The sequence below is a fragment of the Saccopteryx leptura genome, chromosome 3, assembly GCF_036850995.1.
Source record: "Saccopteryx leptura isolate mSacLep1 chromosome 3, mSacLep1_pri_phased_curated, whole genome shotgun sequence".
In the NCBI taxonomy this organism is placed as follows: Eukaryota; Metazoa; Chordata; class Mammalia; order Chiroptera; family Emballonuridae; genus Saccopteryx; species Saccopteryx leptura.
In genome coordinates, this window is record NC_089505.1 from 232,122,236 (window position 1) to 232,141,462 (window position 19,227).

The window sequence follows — 19,227 nt, forward strand, 5'->3', positions numbered from 1 at the left end:
TGTGTTCTTCAGTACCCCACTAGCCCCTAAAAGCCAGCACATTTTTGCCTTTGAGTGGATAGATTCGGCAGGAGAAATCTCTGGCCAACTAACATGGACTAGACTGCCTCAAGGCTTCAAAAACTCTCCTACTATCTTTGATGAAGCCCTAAGCGCTGACCTAGTAGCCTTCCATTAGGAACACCAAGACTGTACCCTACTCCAGTAAGCAGATGACCTACTGCTGGCGGCATCTATGAAGGAGCGTTGCCTCGAGGAAACTCGAGACCTCCTAGCCTCACTACAAGTATTAGGGTACCGAGTGTCAGCCAAAGAGGCTCAACTCTGCACTTCAGAGGTTTCTTATCTAGGCTGCCGGGTTAAAGAAGGACAAAGAACTCTGTCCTATGAACACATCAAGGCCATACTCTGGGTCCCCACTCCAACCACTAAAAGGCAAGTAAGAGAATTCCTTGGGGCTGTAGGATATTGTAGACTGTGGATTCTGAGTTTTGCCAAACTAGCAAAACCTCTCTATGCCTGCACGGGCATGTCACAATTTCTAAACTGGACTGAGACAGAGCAAAAAGCCTTTGAGGACCTTGAAAGAACTCTAGCATCAGTTCCTGCTCTTGCCTTACCTGATATCTCTGAGCCCTTCCTGCTAGTTATTCATGAGACTGGGGAATCACAAAAGGGGTTTTAGCTCAGCCCTTAGGACCTTGGAAATGACCTGTTGCATACCTGCCAAGTGACTAGACCCCGTAGCAGCCAGATGGCCTACCTGCCTAAGGACCGTAGCCGCAACTGCAATCCTGGTTAAGGAAGTTGACAAACTCGCATTAGATCAAGAGCTAACTCTAACAGCACCACATGCAGTGGAAGTGCTTCTAAGGAAAACACCAGAGAGATACATGTCAAACATCTGAGTAACCCAGTTCCAAGCTTTACTCCTAGACCAGCCCAGGATAAGGTTTCAGAAAACAATTGCCATTAACCCCACGAGCCTACTCCCAAATGACGACCTGACCACCCCATTACATAACTGTATAGAGGTAATCAATGTCATACAGATTGCCTGACCAGACTTAAAGGACTCTGAGCTGCCTGACACGGATGAAGTACTGTACACAGACGGAAACAGCTATATACAGAATGGCACCAGGTATGCAGGGTCTGCGGTAGTGACCCTGAATTGGCTCATTTGGGTGCAGGCACTGAGCTGGGAAACTTTAGCACAAAAGGCAGAACTAATAGTCCTTATCCAGGCCCTCAGATGGGGGAAAGAAAAAGCAGTTTCCATTTATACCAACAGTAGGTATGCTTTTGCCATGACACACGTACATAGTACTGTTTACAAAGACAGAGGGCTACTTACCTTGGTTGGGAAAGATATCAAAAATAAAGAAGAAATCTTAGCATGTCTAGAAGCTATACAACTCCCCTCAGCCATAGTGATCATTCACTGCAGAGGGCACCAAAAAGGAGATTTGAGAGAAACCAGAGGAAACTGAGCAGCAAAACTAGAGGCCCGGGCAGTAGCCAAAAAACCAGAGGGGCCTCTCCAAGTTTTAGTGACTTTTCCTTTGCCTGAGTTGCCCAACACCCCTCACTACTATCAAGAAGAAACTACTTTAGTGGAAGAGAAAAAGGTTACCAAAAATGCCGATGGCTGGTGGGTCCTACCAGATGAAAGAATCTTGATTCCAGGGACATTAAGGCAGACAATAGGCCTCCAAATACATCAAGCGTCCAGCCTCAGAACGTTCAAAATGACTAAATTGCTCCAATCCAGGTATTTCATACCGCACCTGGACCAGATACTAAGTAGCATTGTTGGACGTTGTCAGGCCTGCACACGAGTAAATGCGAAACAAGGTAGGAGAGTACCCTTAGGAGTTAGAGAAAGGGGAACCATGCCAGGAGTACATTGGGAAATTGATTTCACTGAAATAAAGCCACCTTACACAGCGTAAAAGTATCTCCTAGTCTGTGTGGACACTTTCTCCAGGTGGGTAGAAGCCTTCCCCACTAGATCAGAGACTGCTACCACAGTACTTAGGAAATTACTCCATGAAATCATTCCACAATATGGCCTCCCCACAGCCATGGATTTTGACAATGAACTGGCATTCATTTCCAAGATATGCCAAGACTTAGCCAAAACTTTAAATATTAAGTGGAAATTACATTGTGCCTACAGACTCAAAGTTCAGGGCAGGTAGAGTGTATGAATTACACTTAAAAGAAACTTTAACCAAATTTATTTTTGAAACTGGTGAAAACTGGCCCACCTTACTCCTCTTGGCCCTTCTTGGGGCAAGGTGTACCCCCGGGAAGGATTTATACCTTTTGAAATAATGTTTGGGAAACCCCCTCCCTTACTACCAAAACTCAGAGAAAAAATAAAAGCTGAGTTAAGTAATCAATCCTTCCTTAAGAACTTACAGGGTCTACAGATTACCCAGCAGGCTGTCCAAAAGACTGTCCAAGAGGCACTTCCATCACTGCCAGGAGATCTGGTACATCCCTTCCAGCCTGGGGACTCAGTCTGGGTAAAGAAATACACCCAAGGACTGATTTCCACACGGACGGGTCCACACACTGTGATCCTGACCACCCCTAATGCTGTCAAGGTAGAAGTCATACTTGTCTGAATCCACCCAGCTAGTTGAAGCCTGAAGCCCCAGCAGAGATGCCCTCATGGACAGTGGAGACTGACCCTGCCAACCCTTGTAAGTTGACCCTGAGAAGGACAGCATGCCTTGCTCCAGCCACAAACCATGGGCTGGCTGGGCCATGCATGGCAGAAGCTTGAGGAGTCTTATCATGGGGCTCCTTTTAATTGGACTCTGGGGAGGGAGGGAAACTAGAGCAGATGACTGTGAACTGTGTATTCATATCACTAAGGAAGGCCAAAAGGTCTTCACCACCTTGCTTTTCTATACTTCCATGAGTGCAAGGGAACTAGAAAGGGACCTGTAGCTATAATCAGACTCAACATTCAGAATGTGACTCAGGAAATGACCAACCTTTTATCTGTTATCCCCACAGACCCTCCTACCGAAGTAGTGTTTGAGGGTAAGGTAGCAAAGGGAGGAGGAGTTTGGGGATGAAATGATGGTCCAACCATGGCACAGACTAGAGTCAAAGGAAACCCAGAACAAGTCATCTTAAGGTTTGATGAATGTGCCACTATCAATCACGCAGAAAAGGGTCATGGGTCCCTTGACTGGGAAAGAAGCTACCAGATAAATGAAAAGTGTATGTGTGCTCATAGTTACCCCTGTGGAATAACCATTGAATATTGGTTATGTGTCCAGTGGGCTACTTGGGAAAAGGACACCTCTAAAAGGAAAGAGGTGTATTTTAAAAAAGGGACAGCTCTGTCAAGCTGCACCACCCATGGGTGCAATCCCTTAGAACTAATCATAATCAATCCCCGAAAATCCCATTGGAAAGACGGAGAAGTGCTAACACTTGGCATTGATGGGAAGGAGCTAAATCCTATTGTTCCAATCCTTATCAGAAGCCAGATACTGAACCATCGGTTCAAGCCTCCAAGTATATGTCTTTTTACGAAGAAGCAATTAGACCCCTACCACCACTCCCACCTACAACTAAGAATGAATTCCTTAGAATGGCTGAGAAAATAGCCCATTCCCTAAATGTCACCTCTTGTTATGTATGTGGGGGAACTCTAACAGGGGACAGGTGGCCATGGGAAGCCAAAGAACTAGTCCCCACTGAAGCTAGGCTAAATCTAATAATCCCCCACATCTCGGATGATAGTCAATGGATTCTAAAACATGCTATCATAGGGCAATATTGCTTAGCCAGAGGAGGAGGGAATCTAATTGAATCAGTGGGGGAACCGACTTCCTTGGGTAATGGTATTTATTATAATGCCACCTCCAAGTAAGGTGTGTGGTGGGGAAACCAGACCAAGAGGAATCGTTATCCAGGTTTCCCAAACTAACTGGAGACTGACAGAACCTAGGCAGGGCCAGAGACTGGATAGCACCACGTGGACTTTACTGGATCTGTAGTAACAGGGCTTATACCCACCTTCCCAAGAATTGGGAAGGAAGCTGTATAATAGGCATGATAAAAACCTTCTTTTTCCTCTTGCCTCTGAAAACAGGGGAACTACTTAGGTAACCAGCTCCGTTGCCCTTTCAGCGAGTAAAAAGATAATTCCAAATAGGAGACTAGAAAGATAATGAATGGTCCCAGAGCAGATAATCCAATACTATGGACCTGCCACCTGGGCACAGGACAGATCTTGGGGATATTTTAGTTTTAGAAATAATTACTAACGAGACTAGGAGAGCCCTAACTCTCTTTGCACATCAGCAAACTCAGATGAGAAACGTCATCTACCAAAACAGGTTAGCACTAGATTATCTATTAGCTGCAGAAGGAGGAGTATGTGGTAAATTCAATCTCACTAATTGTTACCGGCAAATAGATGACCAGGGCCAGGCAGTTGAGGGTCTTGTCAAGAAGATGGCAAAACTGGTACATGTTTCTGTACAAGTCTGGCATGGCTGGAACCCTGATGGCCATTTTGGAGGATGGTTCTCAGCCTTTGGTGGTTTTAAAACCCTAATAGGAGTAGTTTTACTGATTCTAGGAGTTTGTCCAATAGGCCTGTGTCTGTTGCCACTACTAATAAACAACATAAAGAACATGCTAGCAATCACTGTGCAACGACGAACAACGGATTGATAATCCTCCAAGGTATTCACTCTCCCTCTCCCTAGAGAGGGGAATGAGTCAAGATTTGACTCAGATTATAAAACCAGTGTGGAATGTGATAAGGTGCCAAAGAATTGCAAAAATTGTTAACATTAGTATTTTAAAAGGAAGAGTCAGGCCCCCTTACCCCTCCTCTCTGATGAGAAAAAAAACCAAGAGAAAGAGATTAAAGGGGCAGAAGTTAGTTAGTAGTCAATCATAATTTAACTATAGTTCTCTGGAAAGACTGAGGCCACTTGCTAGACAGCAAAGAAGGTAAAACTTATCTGAAAACTTCCTCTTTCCCATCCTTAAGAGCTTTTAGGAGACAATGTTTACGTATCTTAATTAAAAATTCCTACACTGATTCTAACTCTTCCTCACCTCCTGCAGTCCTGAGAGTGACATATACCTCTAGACAAAGGGATCACGAGCCCACTCATGCATTCTGTAACATTCTATACACTTTCTGCTAATAATCCCTTTTGAAATTCTTTATATGTATAAAACTTGTAAACTAAAGCAAGGGGAGACTAGCTTATTAGGTTTCCTAATAAGCTAGTCCCAACACTTTTAGCAAAGGTAATTTCATTTAGCTTCTCTCCTTATCCTAAACTAAGCATTTCATTTCCCACTATTGTGGCAACAGGGGTAGGTGGTAGACCTAGATAATTTGGGATGTCTTTGCTGGGTATGTAAAACATTTATCACTACTGTGTTATCTTGTGGTCTTGATGTGTGGAAATGCTTTTTTTTTTTAATAGATCCTATAGATAAATGTTGTAAGCTTGTTAGTAATTGACTATTGTACCATGCTCACCCTCTTTACCCACCCCAACGAATACTTGATTTTGTATAAAAGCAGGCTCAGAGTTGTATGAGAGCCTACATGATTTGGGACCATGCCCCATGTAGCTAGCTGGCTAATTAATAAACTCTTAAATTTCTACTGTGAACAGTACTTTATTACAATATAATGAGATATTAGTTTCTTTCATAACTTCATTTTTAACTATATAAAATGTAATTTTATATAGTATTTATATACTGAAAATTATTTAATATAGTTTTGAAAGTATTTGTGGGAATGGTACATAAACTTATTTTAATCTGATGAAATGTCTTTTGGTGGATGTTGTTTTGTCTCTTCAGTATACATTCTAGTGTTCTAGGCCCAGGCCAGAAAGGGAAGTAGGTTACATCATCGTCTTGAAGTGCAAGGGCTGCTGGTTCAATCCCTGATCAGGGCACATAGAGGAATAGCTCAATGTTTCGGTCTTTCTTTTCTTTCCTCTCACGCTGAATAAATAACAATTTAAAAAATAATCTAGTGTTCTGTGTTTGGAGTTGCTGCTTGGGGTGATCTGGATAGTATTTCAAATTTAGTCATTAAACAGGCATGGAATGTTTTTCTACCTACTGTTTCTAATCTTGGCACTTGGACTTGCTCTAGGTAGCATTTGTCAGTTTTTTTTCAACCTCCATTCTTTAGGATAGGAGCCCTATTTCCAGCTGCTGGTTGTAGTCTGTAAGCCTAGGTCAAGTGTTGCACCTTGACTGGGGGACTTTCTTCTTCTTCTTTCCACAGAGAAGAAATTCCAGACTGATGCTGCCCCATCTAAACTCATCAGAGCTCATTCAACCCTTTTGCCATTTAATATTTCTATTATGTCTCTTCTTATAAAGATGTTTGGGGTCCTGGATGGTTCACTTACTGGCTAGAGCATCAGCCCAGTGTATGGAAGTACCAGGTTTCATTCCCAGTTAAGGCTCACAAGAGTAGCAACCATCTGCTTCTCTGCCACCTCTTTTTTCCCTTGTCTTTCTCTCCCCCTTCTTCAGCCAGTGGCTTGATTGGTTTCAGTGATAGCCCCAGGAGCTGAGGATAGCTCGATTGGTCCCAGCTCATCAGCCTCAGTCACTAATAATAGATTTGTTAATTGGAGCATAAGCCCTAAATAGGGGTTGCAGGGGTTGCCAGGTGGTTCCCAGTCAGGAAGCACATGAGAATCTGTCTCACTAACTCCCCTGCTCTCACTAAAAAAAAAAAAAAAAAAAAAATGTTTGGCTTGTATTTTTTTATCTTTGATTGATATATTTTTAAATTATATACATTACAACTGTTTTGCCCTTTAAGTAGTATTTGAAATATTAACTCACTTTACTGTCATATATTTTAACTTTAAGAGTAAAACTGCTACTCAATTATATGAAAGATGTTTTTATTCAAAAATTTTAAGTAATTTTGGAATGATTTTCCCAACAATAAGGTTTGTTATATAATCACATGCCAAATAATAATAATGTTTCAGTTAGTGACAGACAGATCGCATTGATGAGGGGAGTCCCATACAAATATAATGGAACTGGGAAACCCCATTGCCTAGTGATGTCAGAGCTGTCACAATGTGTTTGTGATGCTGCTGCTAGTCATATAAGAGTATAGCACATATAATTATGTATTGTACATAATACTTAATAATGATAATAAATGGCTGTCACTAATTTATGTATTTATTTACTATGCTTTTGAATATTATTTTAGAATGAATTGTTTCTTCTTATTTAAAAAGTATCTTATAAAAAATATTCTGAGTTATACCAACAGCAGCCTTAAACATCTAATGTTTACTGCATCTCTTATTTCCTTATTTTCTCTTGCACTTGATTTAATCTCATGTTGTTTTGTACACTTACACGAACAGATTTGTAGTCTAGGAGCAATAGGTTACACCATGTAGCCTGGATGGGTAGAAGGCTATCTCATCACTCTGTGATGTTTTCACAATAACACAATAACCAAACAATGCATTTCTCTGCATATACATTTGTCATTAAGTGGTAAATGACTACAATCAATGCTTTAGAAAGAAATAACATCATTTTGTACATGCTTAAAAAAAGTATATTTTTCTAAGAAAATATAATTTTAATGTATATAGGTTTCAACCACTATACTTATTAAACATTAAAACTTCATACAAATTAAATTTGAATTTAAGTCATCTGAGATAAATCACAGTCTGGTAATTTTGAGTTTGGGCTCTGTAGTCAGTAGTCCTGACTCTATATTTTGGTTCTGCCATTTTCTAACTTTGTGATATTACTGAGGATATTAAAATTTTCTGTGTTTTAGCTTATTGTTATATAAAAGGGTACCTAAATAAATAAATAATATAAATAATGATATCTATCATACATTTAATCAAAAATTAATGTCAGTATATGCAAAGTACTTAGAACAGTGTATCACAAAGTACCTTTTCCTTATAAAATTCAAGAAAATGGATATCAGAAAGAAAAAACAGTATTCAGAAATTAAGTCAATTAAATTTAACATTTTCTGCTACTAATTTTATTGGTTAATGAATACAAAAATTCAAAATTTCTGCAAAAACTGAAAATCTAAATGCATTCAGTAATTTCTAAAATGTAATGTTATTATGCTTCTCTGAATAATTTTGACCCTGGGATGACATAATTACCATTTTTAAAGAAAATCTAATTAATTGCACTACTAAATTAAATACATTTATGCAATATTTTAAAATTTTACTATGTGTGGAACAATATATATTCCTCTATTCACTGTTTAAAAAAAAATAAAACCTTGAAAATAACTTTTAATTGCTCTGCTGTATATTTATGGTGATTTAATGGACCTTAAGTAAAGCGATTATAATGACCTAACAGATATTTAAAAATCTATGCATGAATTAGGTCTCTTCAAAAGGTAGCCTAGAAAATTTTCAAAAAGCATATCTTCCAAGATGTCAACTTGCTAATTAACACTCTACTATAAAGTGTGATCAGACATTAACAAAGTTAGTACAGGAACAATAACAGAACAACAACAACAAAAATCAGCCAAAAACAATAATGCCGGCAGGATTCCTGAGTTCATATCTTACTCCTGACTTTTTCTGACTATATAATCTAATTGGTTGAAAGTTATGTACATTACAATTGTTTGTTTTGGAAAATTAACTTTATTTCAATTATGTGCAAAATGTAGATGATATACCTTTCTAAAAGACTACAAATGGTATTGGAAACACTGGTATCTTCATGCAAAGAATGAAACTGGACCCTTACTTTGCTATACATGGTATTTGGTTAGAGTATCATCCCGAGAAACCAAGGTTGCAGGTTTGATCCTAGGTCAGTGTACATAAAAGAAGTGAAGTGACCAATAAATGTGCAACTAAGTGGAAACACAAATAAATGCTTCTCTCTCTTTTTCTCTCTCTTGTCCCATTCCTGTCTCTGGTTCTCTCTAAAATCAGTCATTAAATAAAATGTATTAAAAATAATAGAACATAATACAAATAATAAAAATATATACAAATGGTCAATAAACACATTAAAATATAATAATACTAATCATTAAGAAAATGCAAATCAAAACAACAGTAAAATACTACTTCATACCCGTTAGAATGACTATTAATAATAAAAAAAATAACAAGTGTTGGTGAGGATATGAAGAATTTGTAATTCTTGTGCACTATTGTTGGGAATATAAAATGACACAACTACTATGGGAAACAATATGGCAGTTTCTTAAAAATTAAAAATGTAAGTACCATATAATCCAGCAATTCTACTTCTAGTACACATACAAGAGAGTTGAAAACTGAGTTTCAAAGAGATGCTTGGATTCCCATATTTATAGCAGCATTATTCACAATAGCTAAAAGGTGGAAGCAACCCAACTTCCCATCTGTAGAAGAATGGATAAAGAAAGTGTGGTATATACACACAGTAGAATATTAGGAAAAACATTCTGACACATATTACAACATGGATGGACCTTGAGAACACTATTGCTAAGTGCAATAAACTAGTCATGAAAAATGACTATATAATTCCACTACTTTGAGGTACCTAAAAATTAGTCAAGTTCATAGAAATGTAAAGAATGGAGGTTACCAAGGTTTGGAGGAGAAGAGAACATTTGACTTGTTTAATGGTATGAAATTGTGATTTATAATAATAATAATATATATTAGATCCTTTTCCCATTCTTGCCACACAGCTTCTAAAATCTGTGTCATTTCCTAAGTGATAAGTGAAGCACTTTTGTTATTATAACATTTGGTCTTTTGTTCTCCATTTTTGAAATTGCCACAAAGTCATAAAGATAAAATGGATATCTTTTGTTATATATAACAGGCCTCCTTTAACCACACATAAGGGTATGGTAATGACATGACTGTTGAGAAACCCCTAAGGAGGAGGGGAAGTAACCAGAGAACTATCCATGTGATTAGAGGGTTGGAATTTTCAGCCCCATCTCTGACTTCCCCGTAGGGAAGAGGGACTGGAGATCGAGTTTAATCACCAATGGCCTATGATTTAATCAATAATGCCTTTGTAATTAAGCCTCCATAAAAATCCCTAAAGTTAGAAGGATTTGAGCTTCCACGTGGGTGAGCAATAAAAACTTGTGTGAGATTGGAATACTAGGTGAGGGCATGGAAACTCATTGCCCTTTCTACATACCTTTCTTTATGCATCCACTTTATCTTACTTTTCCTGAGTTTTATCCTTTTATAATAAACTGTTTTACTAAATTCTGTGAGCCTCTCTAACAAATTTCTGAGCCTAAGAAGAGGGTAATTGGAACCTCTAATTTATAGCCATATGGGCAGAAGTCAAGGTGATCACCTGGACTTGTGATTAACATCTGAAGTGAGGGGGAGTGAGTCATGTGATACCGAACCTATCACCCGTGGAACATCATGCTAACTCCCGATAGTGTTAAAATAGAATTGAATTGTTGGACACCCATTGTGTATCTGCACATAATTGGAGAATTTTTTAGTGTGGGAAAAATCCATATATCTGGTATCAGAAGTGAACTGTTTGAAATATTGAGATGTTTTTCCTTTTCATGTATAAAGTTTTAGTTTTGCAAAATAAAAAGTTCTGAAGAGTGGTTGCACAATAATATGAATGAACTTAACACTACAAAACTGTACACTTTAAGAGGGTTTAATACAGGCCTGACCTGTGGTGGCACAGTGGATCAAGCGTTGACCTGGAATGCTGAGGTCGCCGGTTCAAAACCCTGGACTTGCCTGGTCAAGGCACATATCAAAGTTGATGCTTTCTGCTCCTCCTCCCTTATCTCTCTCTCTGTCTCTCTTCTCTAAAATAAATAAATAAATAAATATTTTTAAAAATAAAAAAGAAGGGTTGATACAGTAAATTGTGTTGTATGTATTTTACCAAAATTAAAGAAAATTCTATAACATTGGATAAAAAGACAAAACAATGACAAAATAAATAATGGCACCTTCTTTGTATCATTGAAGTAAAAATGTTTTGTCTAAGTAATAATGTTTAAAACTAAATTGATACAAATTGTCACAGTTAGAATGTATTATCAAAGTGGGTCATTTCCTTAGTCTTTAAGAGATAGAAAATTTTGACTTAAATATCTGATTAAAAAAAGAAACTTCAGCCAATAGAAGTTAATGTGTTGTATGCTGTTTTATTCTAAAATTTCACTATCTTTAAAGTACCTGACTTTAATAATACAATTTGCTTGAAATGATAATTCTTTTACATAAATGAAAACATAATTTACTGATATCCTATTTTTCAATTTTTTTAAATGAAGCAAATAGTTGAATCATCCTATTTGAATTAAATTACTGAGCTCTATTGCTTTCAATAGTAAGCATCACTAAGCTCACCATTTTGTATAAAACAAAGGAGGTACTTAGGGATTCATATTTGCAACATATAACTACATCATATTCTTATAAAGCTAGCTGAAATTTGAAGCTAAGATAATTCAAAAAATAAAAAGAAAGGGGGCTAGTAGTCATTTTGGTATCCATATGTGGATATTTTTGAGTTTTAGAAAATAGTGTTATCATTACTGTTAGTTCTTTTTAGAAATAATAGTCCTAGTATTATAAAACAGATAATTATATTTTATATGCATAGAAATTGCAAGTCCTCACAAATTTTCTTAATGTAAAATAAATTTTATTCTGTTTCATTGAACCATATATATATGGTTCACATTAGATTTAGCCTTCCTGTCTCCGTAGGCCCCTCTTTGGTTGTGACAGTTTCTTAGACTTGTCTTGGTTTGCTGATCTTCACAGTTTTGAGGAGTACTGGTCCACTGTTTTTTAAAATGTCTCACAGTTGGCATTTGCCTGATTTTTACTTTGTATGTATCTAGTATGTCTTGATATATATATATATCAAGACATACTAGAAGGACATATATTATTGAGGTTTCCTTAGTATATACTATTTTACTAGACTTGGGCTATGCTTTATTTTATAATTCATTACATGATAGATCTTGAAATTTATTTTTTAAATTCCTTCTATGAAAGGAAAGTGTTTTAAGACGCAAATCAACTTATATATTAATTGTTGTGCATTGTTTACCTATTTAAACAAAATTTTTTTCTATTTTAACTTATCCACATACTATAGTAATAATATATGTTACATTTATAACAAGAATCATTACTGCACATAAACTGTTAGCTAAAATTTTTCCTCTTCAATTTTTAAGTCACAATTAAATAATGTTAGATTTACAATAGTATCACAAACACTTTTCTTATTTTGATTTTGTCTGATCATTATATCAGTTATTTCACATTATTACAAAGTTTGCATAACTGTGCTTTCTAATAACAAAAAATATATATATTTGAGCTGATTAAATTATTTAACCACCTAGTCCTTTAATATAGTTATAACTTCTGATTGTGATAGTAATGTGTATTTTAGTAAACATCTCTTTTTTTTATTTTACTTGATATTGGTGCTGCAAACTCAACCATTTTGGGCAGTACTATGAGAAGGGTTGCCTAATACATCAGAGCATATATAATTTTTTTAATCTTTGCTGAAAACAATAGGAACTTTTCGTTCCAAAAATATTCTTTATAATTTTTATTACCCTTATCCTTTTAATCTATTCAATTTCCTTTTTGGGGGGAATGGTGAGGAGGCAGGCAAACATAGTACATTTGTCTCCTCCATCACCTAGAAGATTTTTCTAAAGTTCCTATTCTGCATTTTTCTGTTTCAAGAGAAATATGGATTTTATTATTACATGGCTGATTTCACTATAGATCATTTCATTACACTTAAGTCTATTTAACATTTTTATTTTACATTTATTTTCTCTCTATTGTATAGTTTACATCTACTTACATTTTTCTCTATAATATAGTTTTACACATACATGTTTTTAATAAACTTTTATCTTGTAATGGCTTTAGATAATATAGAAAAATAATAAAGATGATACATAGAGTTCCCATGTACCTTATACCCAGTTTTCTTGTTGTTTATATCTTACAATAATATGATGCATTTATCACAATAATGAACCAATATAAAAATATTATTATTAACTAACTTTATATTTTATTCATGTATCCAAAGTGTCACATTAGATTTAGCCTTCCTGTCTCCGTAGGTCCCTCTTTGGTTGTGACAGTTTCTTAGACTTGTCTTGGTTTGCTGATCTTCACAGTTTTGAGGAGTACTGGTCCAGTGTTTTTTAAAATGTCTCACAGTTGGCATTTGCCTGATTTTTACTTTGTATGTAAGGTGGATTATGTTTTATTCTTTTTTGAAAGCCTACAGAACTACCATTTTCATCACATCATATATAAGATCTGTACTGTTAATATGAGCTATCATTGTCGATGTTCACCTTGATCATATGGTTAATGTAGTGTTTGTCAGCTTTCTGTACTAGAAAGGTAGTCTTATATACTGTAGATTACTTATTTTACATACTGTAATCTGCAGTAAAAAAATCACAGTATTCAGCATTAATAAAAGAAAGGGGGGAGTCGTGTTCTATATTCTGGAATTCTTCAGCAGTGAATTGTTGTCTATTCTCCCTCATGTATTAATTTAGTCAATTATTTACTTAGTATAAAAAGTTTTATACACCTTAAGTATGTTAGTGTATTGTATGAGTGTTATTTCTTTTGAAACTTTACTTTTTACTAATCAGCAAATGAGAAATTTTTTTCATGTCAATTTTCTAGATTTTTCTTTTATTTAATTGGTTGCATTTTGTTTAAGACCAGATTTTACTGACTATAAGATACCTATTTTTTGATGTATTAGAATTTTTGCAACAAAGATTTTTAAAATTAATATATCTTACAGTCACAATAGGATTGAGAAATTTGCATCAAATTTGTCATTGCCTGAGCCCATATACACTTGATGAGAGCTGTTTATACTGTCATTGCTTCATCTGAGTTCTGTCATAATTGGTACTACCCATGTGGAGTATAATTGACATTTAATAGACTTCAAAGAGCTTATGCTCTACTTTAGCACTGAAATTAAATGTTATTTTCTGTGTAGAAAGCAGCAGAAAAAGAGAGTAAAATGTACATTTAAAATAAATAACTTCATCATTGTAGATAAGAACACAATTTCTTTTATAAAAAACAACAAAATGCTTTTTAGGCACTAAGAAAAGATATTTACAAGTAGATAATTTCAACTTTACTGAGAAATGTATGTACGGTTTACTTCAAACTGTACAGGCAACTTTAGATAGATAAATGGATAGACAGATAAATAGAAATTTTATATAATTTTTGAAATAAATTTTAAAGTAAATAGAGTTTGACTGATGTGATATATCCAAGGGTCATAGATAACTACATTACAGAAATTTTTCATATATTAGTTATTTTGTTATTATTTTCAATAATTAGTTATTATTATACATGAAATGATTCTTATTATTTTTTGCTTCACTTTAGTTCAATATAATAAGAAAATATAAATTTATTATGATTTTTAACCAATTAAGACTTTTCTAATTTGAGGTATTACCGCTCATTCTTCAATGAACGCTTTTAACATGTCTCTTTGTTCACTTGTTTATATATTTCTTTTGGGTAGATATCAAGTAATAGAATTGAAGGTAATAGTATGCATACACTTAAAGGTAATATTAAATTATTCTCAAAGGTGCTTATAAGATTTTTAAAATTTTTATCAGAAGCATATGATACTATAATTGCTCTTCTCTATTGAAAATATATTTAAAAAACATTTTGAACATTGTAAGTAGTATGTATGTTAACATAGTTGTAAATTGCAATAAACTTTCATTTACAGTCAATATTCTTTTACTATTTGCATTAGGGATTGCCATCCTCAAAATCATGATTCTGGGAGAGAATAAAGGTTATAGAAATATAGCCAACATTTGATGAGTGTTGAGTTTTGTTTCTTTGATTTTGAGAGTTGTCAAGTAGCAAACAACAAAAATGCCTAGCACTATGGGTGTGGTTAGGACTAGGATCATTGTTATGTGATGCAGACACACAATAGATGTGACAGTCACAATATGGCCTTTTTGGGTGTCACTTCCTCATCATGACCAAGTTTAGCAGGGTTCTTCCTTGAGTTCTGCTGAGAAGAATTTATAACTGGAATCCCCTAACAATTTACACCTAGACTTCTCTCTTTTTAGATTAGTCCAACATAAAATTCATTCTCTTTACCAAATGGTCTCTATATATTTTCTAAAGCTATACCTCCATTGCTCTTTTTTTTATAAATAAATTTTTATTAATTTTAATGAGATGACATCAATAAATCAGGGTACATATATTCAAAGAAAACATGTCTAGGTTATCCTGTCATTCAATTATGTTGCATACCCATCACCCAAAGTCAGATTGTTCTCCATCACCTTCTATCTAGTTTTCTTTGTGCCCCTCCCCTTCCCCCTCCCCCTCTCCCTCCTTCTACCCCACCCCATAGCCACCACACTCAATCAGTGACTGGAGAACTTGAGTGAAGAACTTGTTAATCACCCTTCCCTTAAAGCTACAGAGGGTGGCTTTAAAACAAGTTCCTTAAAAAATTAAAAATGTAACTGCCTTATGACATAGTGTTTCTATTTTTGAGTATATATTGGAAGAAACTCGAACACAAATTCAATAGAATGTATGCACCCCTATGTTCACTGCAATGTTATTTACAATAGCTAAGCTATAGAAGCCACCCTAATGTCCAAAAATGGATGAATGGAGAAAAATAGGTAGAACATATACATATGGTTATAACTCAGCTATAAAAAAAGAATAAAATCTTACCATTTGCAACAGCATGGGTGGGTCTAAAGTATACTATATTATGTGAAATAAATAAGACAAAGGTAAATACCATAGATTTCACTTTAATGTGGAATCTAAAGAACTAAATAAACAAGCAAAATAGAAACAGACTCACAGATAAAGAGAACAGACTGATGGTTGCTGGGGAAGAGGGCTTAGGGAACTGGTTGATAAGGTGAGGGATAAAGAACAAATTGCTAGTTAGAAAACAGTCATTAGAATGTAAAGTACAGCATAGAGAACATAGTCCATAATATTTTAATAACTATGTATGGTGTTAGATGGGCACTGAAAGTATCGGCATAAATATTTTTTAAAGTATATAATTGTCTAACCTCTTAGGTTGTATACCTGAAACTAACACAAAATAATAATGAATGTAAACTCTAATTGAAAAATAAATTTAAAAGGAAAAAGCCTTCTGAGAAGCTATGCTCTGGTCCAACCTTTCAAGTGTTCAGTAAAATAAATAGTGTATTTTGTTCTTTTGTTGAAGATCATCTCTCTGAATTGTCCTCTGCTCGCAGTTTTGTACTTCCCAATTTTCTCTCTCTTTCAGCATCAAGCTCTGACCTCCCTGTGTAACTAGTCTTGTCTGTAAAATAAAGAATGAAAAAAAAAATCCATAATATCAACTTACTAATTTATAATAAAAAATACACCATCAAGTGGACCAAAATGCTTGAGTTGGAAGAACTGCTGCAGAAAAAGTTAATTATAATGTGAGGGCCAGCTCATTATTTCACTCAAAGGATCAAACTTCTGAAGCAAACAGGCACATTCCTCAGGCAACACATTCTCTCCTTTTGGGCATATTATGTGGAAAGTCAGATTATAATCATTTATTATGCTGATAATTTCATAATAAAAAATGCAAGGTATATGATTTGAATTTTAAGAGGCATCATCTCCAGGTAAAGTTTATACCACTGCAGACTGCATCAAGGATTTTAGGCATTAACCTTGGATTTCAGTACTCACTTACCTGGACAGTGCTGGGTGGGCATCATCACTTCTGCCGTGTTTGGTTTTTCCTATATATAACAAAGTAAGAGCTGATGCACAATCAGCATTGAGTTGTTAAAGACAAGAATAACACATCTCAGAAAATTATTAGAGGAAGATAAAGGGAACAAAAGAAGTGTAAGGATGGAGAGCCAAGGTAAGAATATCATAAACTAATAGATCGTAGCTTCAAATTAAGTATGAAAAATTATATTAAACTATTAAAAAGGAGTGAGATATTTTGTAGCTGTCCTCAGATAACAATTGTACATTTATGATTTCAAATATGATGAAATGATTTTAGAAATGGTTTAGGTCTGGGTGTAGATTCTGGCCAGGCATTGCTCCCCACCACATCCACTCCTCATTCTAAGATATATTGTAGTAAGTCCCTGAGGGGGGATCCAGAAGCACTGTGTCCATTGAGACTCAAGCCACCCTGGATTTAATCAGATATCACAGCCAGTTTAAGACAATTTTCATACATTAGAACTATAAGTTGAAATATTTTGTGGTTAAAGTCTCAGAACATCAGAGATGACAAACATATGAATGAGTTCATCAAAAAGGTAATAGTATAAGAATTTGGGAAATGGTTGCTTCAATAGGCAATTATAAATGAATCCTTAATTTTCATATCAAACAAAATTATGTACATAATTACAGAATAATATCTGATGAATTACATTGAAAATAGTTTCCTTCAGAAAGGCTTCTTAATAAATGTAAACACTCATTAAAATAAAAAAAGACAATGAACCTTCACTCATTTACTCATTCTACCAATGAAATAATCTTAGATTTTGATTACCCTTGTTATGCCAGGCTTAGTTAAGAATACATAATTAATAAATGATTCTCAAGTAACTGGTTGCAGATCTTGCTTTTTATTTGGACACTTACACATCTACAGGTAATCCAGTCAGAAAACAAATTCTGATTACACATATCACAGAGAACAACTGAGCTGAAGAATTAGGAAAAAAGAAATGAAAGACCTGCCCCTGGCAGGTTGGCTCAGTGATAGAGTGTCAGTTGGTGTATACAAGTCCCAGGTTCGATTTCTAGCCAGGGCACAGAGGAAAATTGCCCATCTGCTTCTCCACCCTTCCCCCTCTTCTTTCTATTTCTCTCCTCCCCTCACCCAGCCAAGGCTCTATTGGAGCAAAGTTGGCCTGGGTGCTGAGGATGGCTCCATTGCCTCTGCCTAAGGCGCTAAAATGACTCCAGTTGCAAGGGAGCAACACTGCAGATTGGCAGAGCATCACCCCCTTAGTGGGCATGCCGGGTGGATCCCAGTCAGATGCATGTGGAATTCTGTCTGTCTGCCTCCCCACTTCTCACTTTAGAAAAATGCAAAAAAAAAAAAAAGACCCTTAAATATTTACTTCATATTTATATTAAAATGTGTGATAATGTTTACAAAACCAATGAAAGGATTGTGTTGAACATTAATTTAGAAATATTCTGCATCATGAAAGGTTTCACAGTAGAATTTATGTACATGCTTGAGTCATTAAAATTCCAGCAGGAAAAAAATACTCTTTGAATATCTGGAGAAGATGGAGAAAGTCTCTCTGCTGTGCTGCAGTAGTCTAGTTAATGCAATTTGATGTTTGTATCAGTTGCTCATAGCGCAGTTCCTAAAGGAGTACATATATGGGTATTTAAGTTTTTATTTCACCACTTTGATTCATCCTGAAGAGAGCTATTGTACTATTGGGTGAGGATGAAAGTCATACTTTATCCCAACTTCACCAGGCCAGGCTAGTAAGGTAGATGAACTTAACACAATAATGCATACCTTAAATCTTAACAGGAGAAAAAGCTTTCTCTCTACAAATACTATTGCCATTTTAAAAGCAGCTGCTTAAAATACAGTTTTTTATTTATTATTTTATAATAACTAAAATGATTGAAGCCAACAGGATAATCTGATTTGTAAGAATAATTGAGGTCAATATGTTTAGACTAGAGAGTGTAAGACTTACTATTAGATACAAATAAAATTGTAATCTTCTCTGTCTGAATTATAAGCACAGAGAAAGTGAGGAGCAACTCAAGCATATTCAATCTAAATAATAAGAACTGAAAGGTGAAATGCTTGGGCTGTAATGTGTCCCTGACATTTCATGGTAGACTAAGCAGATGAGAAACATCATTACACCATAACATAACCTATCATATCCAAATTACTTATGAAACATAATTAAAATCTTAATAACTTAATTGCACACATCATAGTACATATAGAAAAAATAAACACGTTTCTTAGAAAAATATCTCCTGAATTTCTATTTACTGTGGGTTCACCTTTGAGAAAAGAATGAGTAAATAAACAATAGAAATT

The 19,227-nt window shown here is 35.3% G+C and overlaps 1 protein-coding gene across 1 annotated transcript; it reads left to right on the plus strand.

The window, feature by feature from the left end:
• Positions 1–235: 235 nt before the first annotated feature.
• LOC136398432 (uncharacterized) lies at positions 236–685 on the plus strand. The gene has a single exon (XM_066372701.1). The coding sequence runs from the start codon at positions 236–238 to the stop codon at positions 683–685; it is 450 nt and encodes a 149-aa protein (XP_066228798.1).
• Positions 686–19,227: the final 18,542 nt, after the last annotated feature.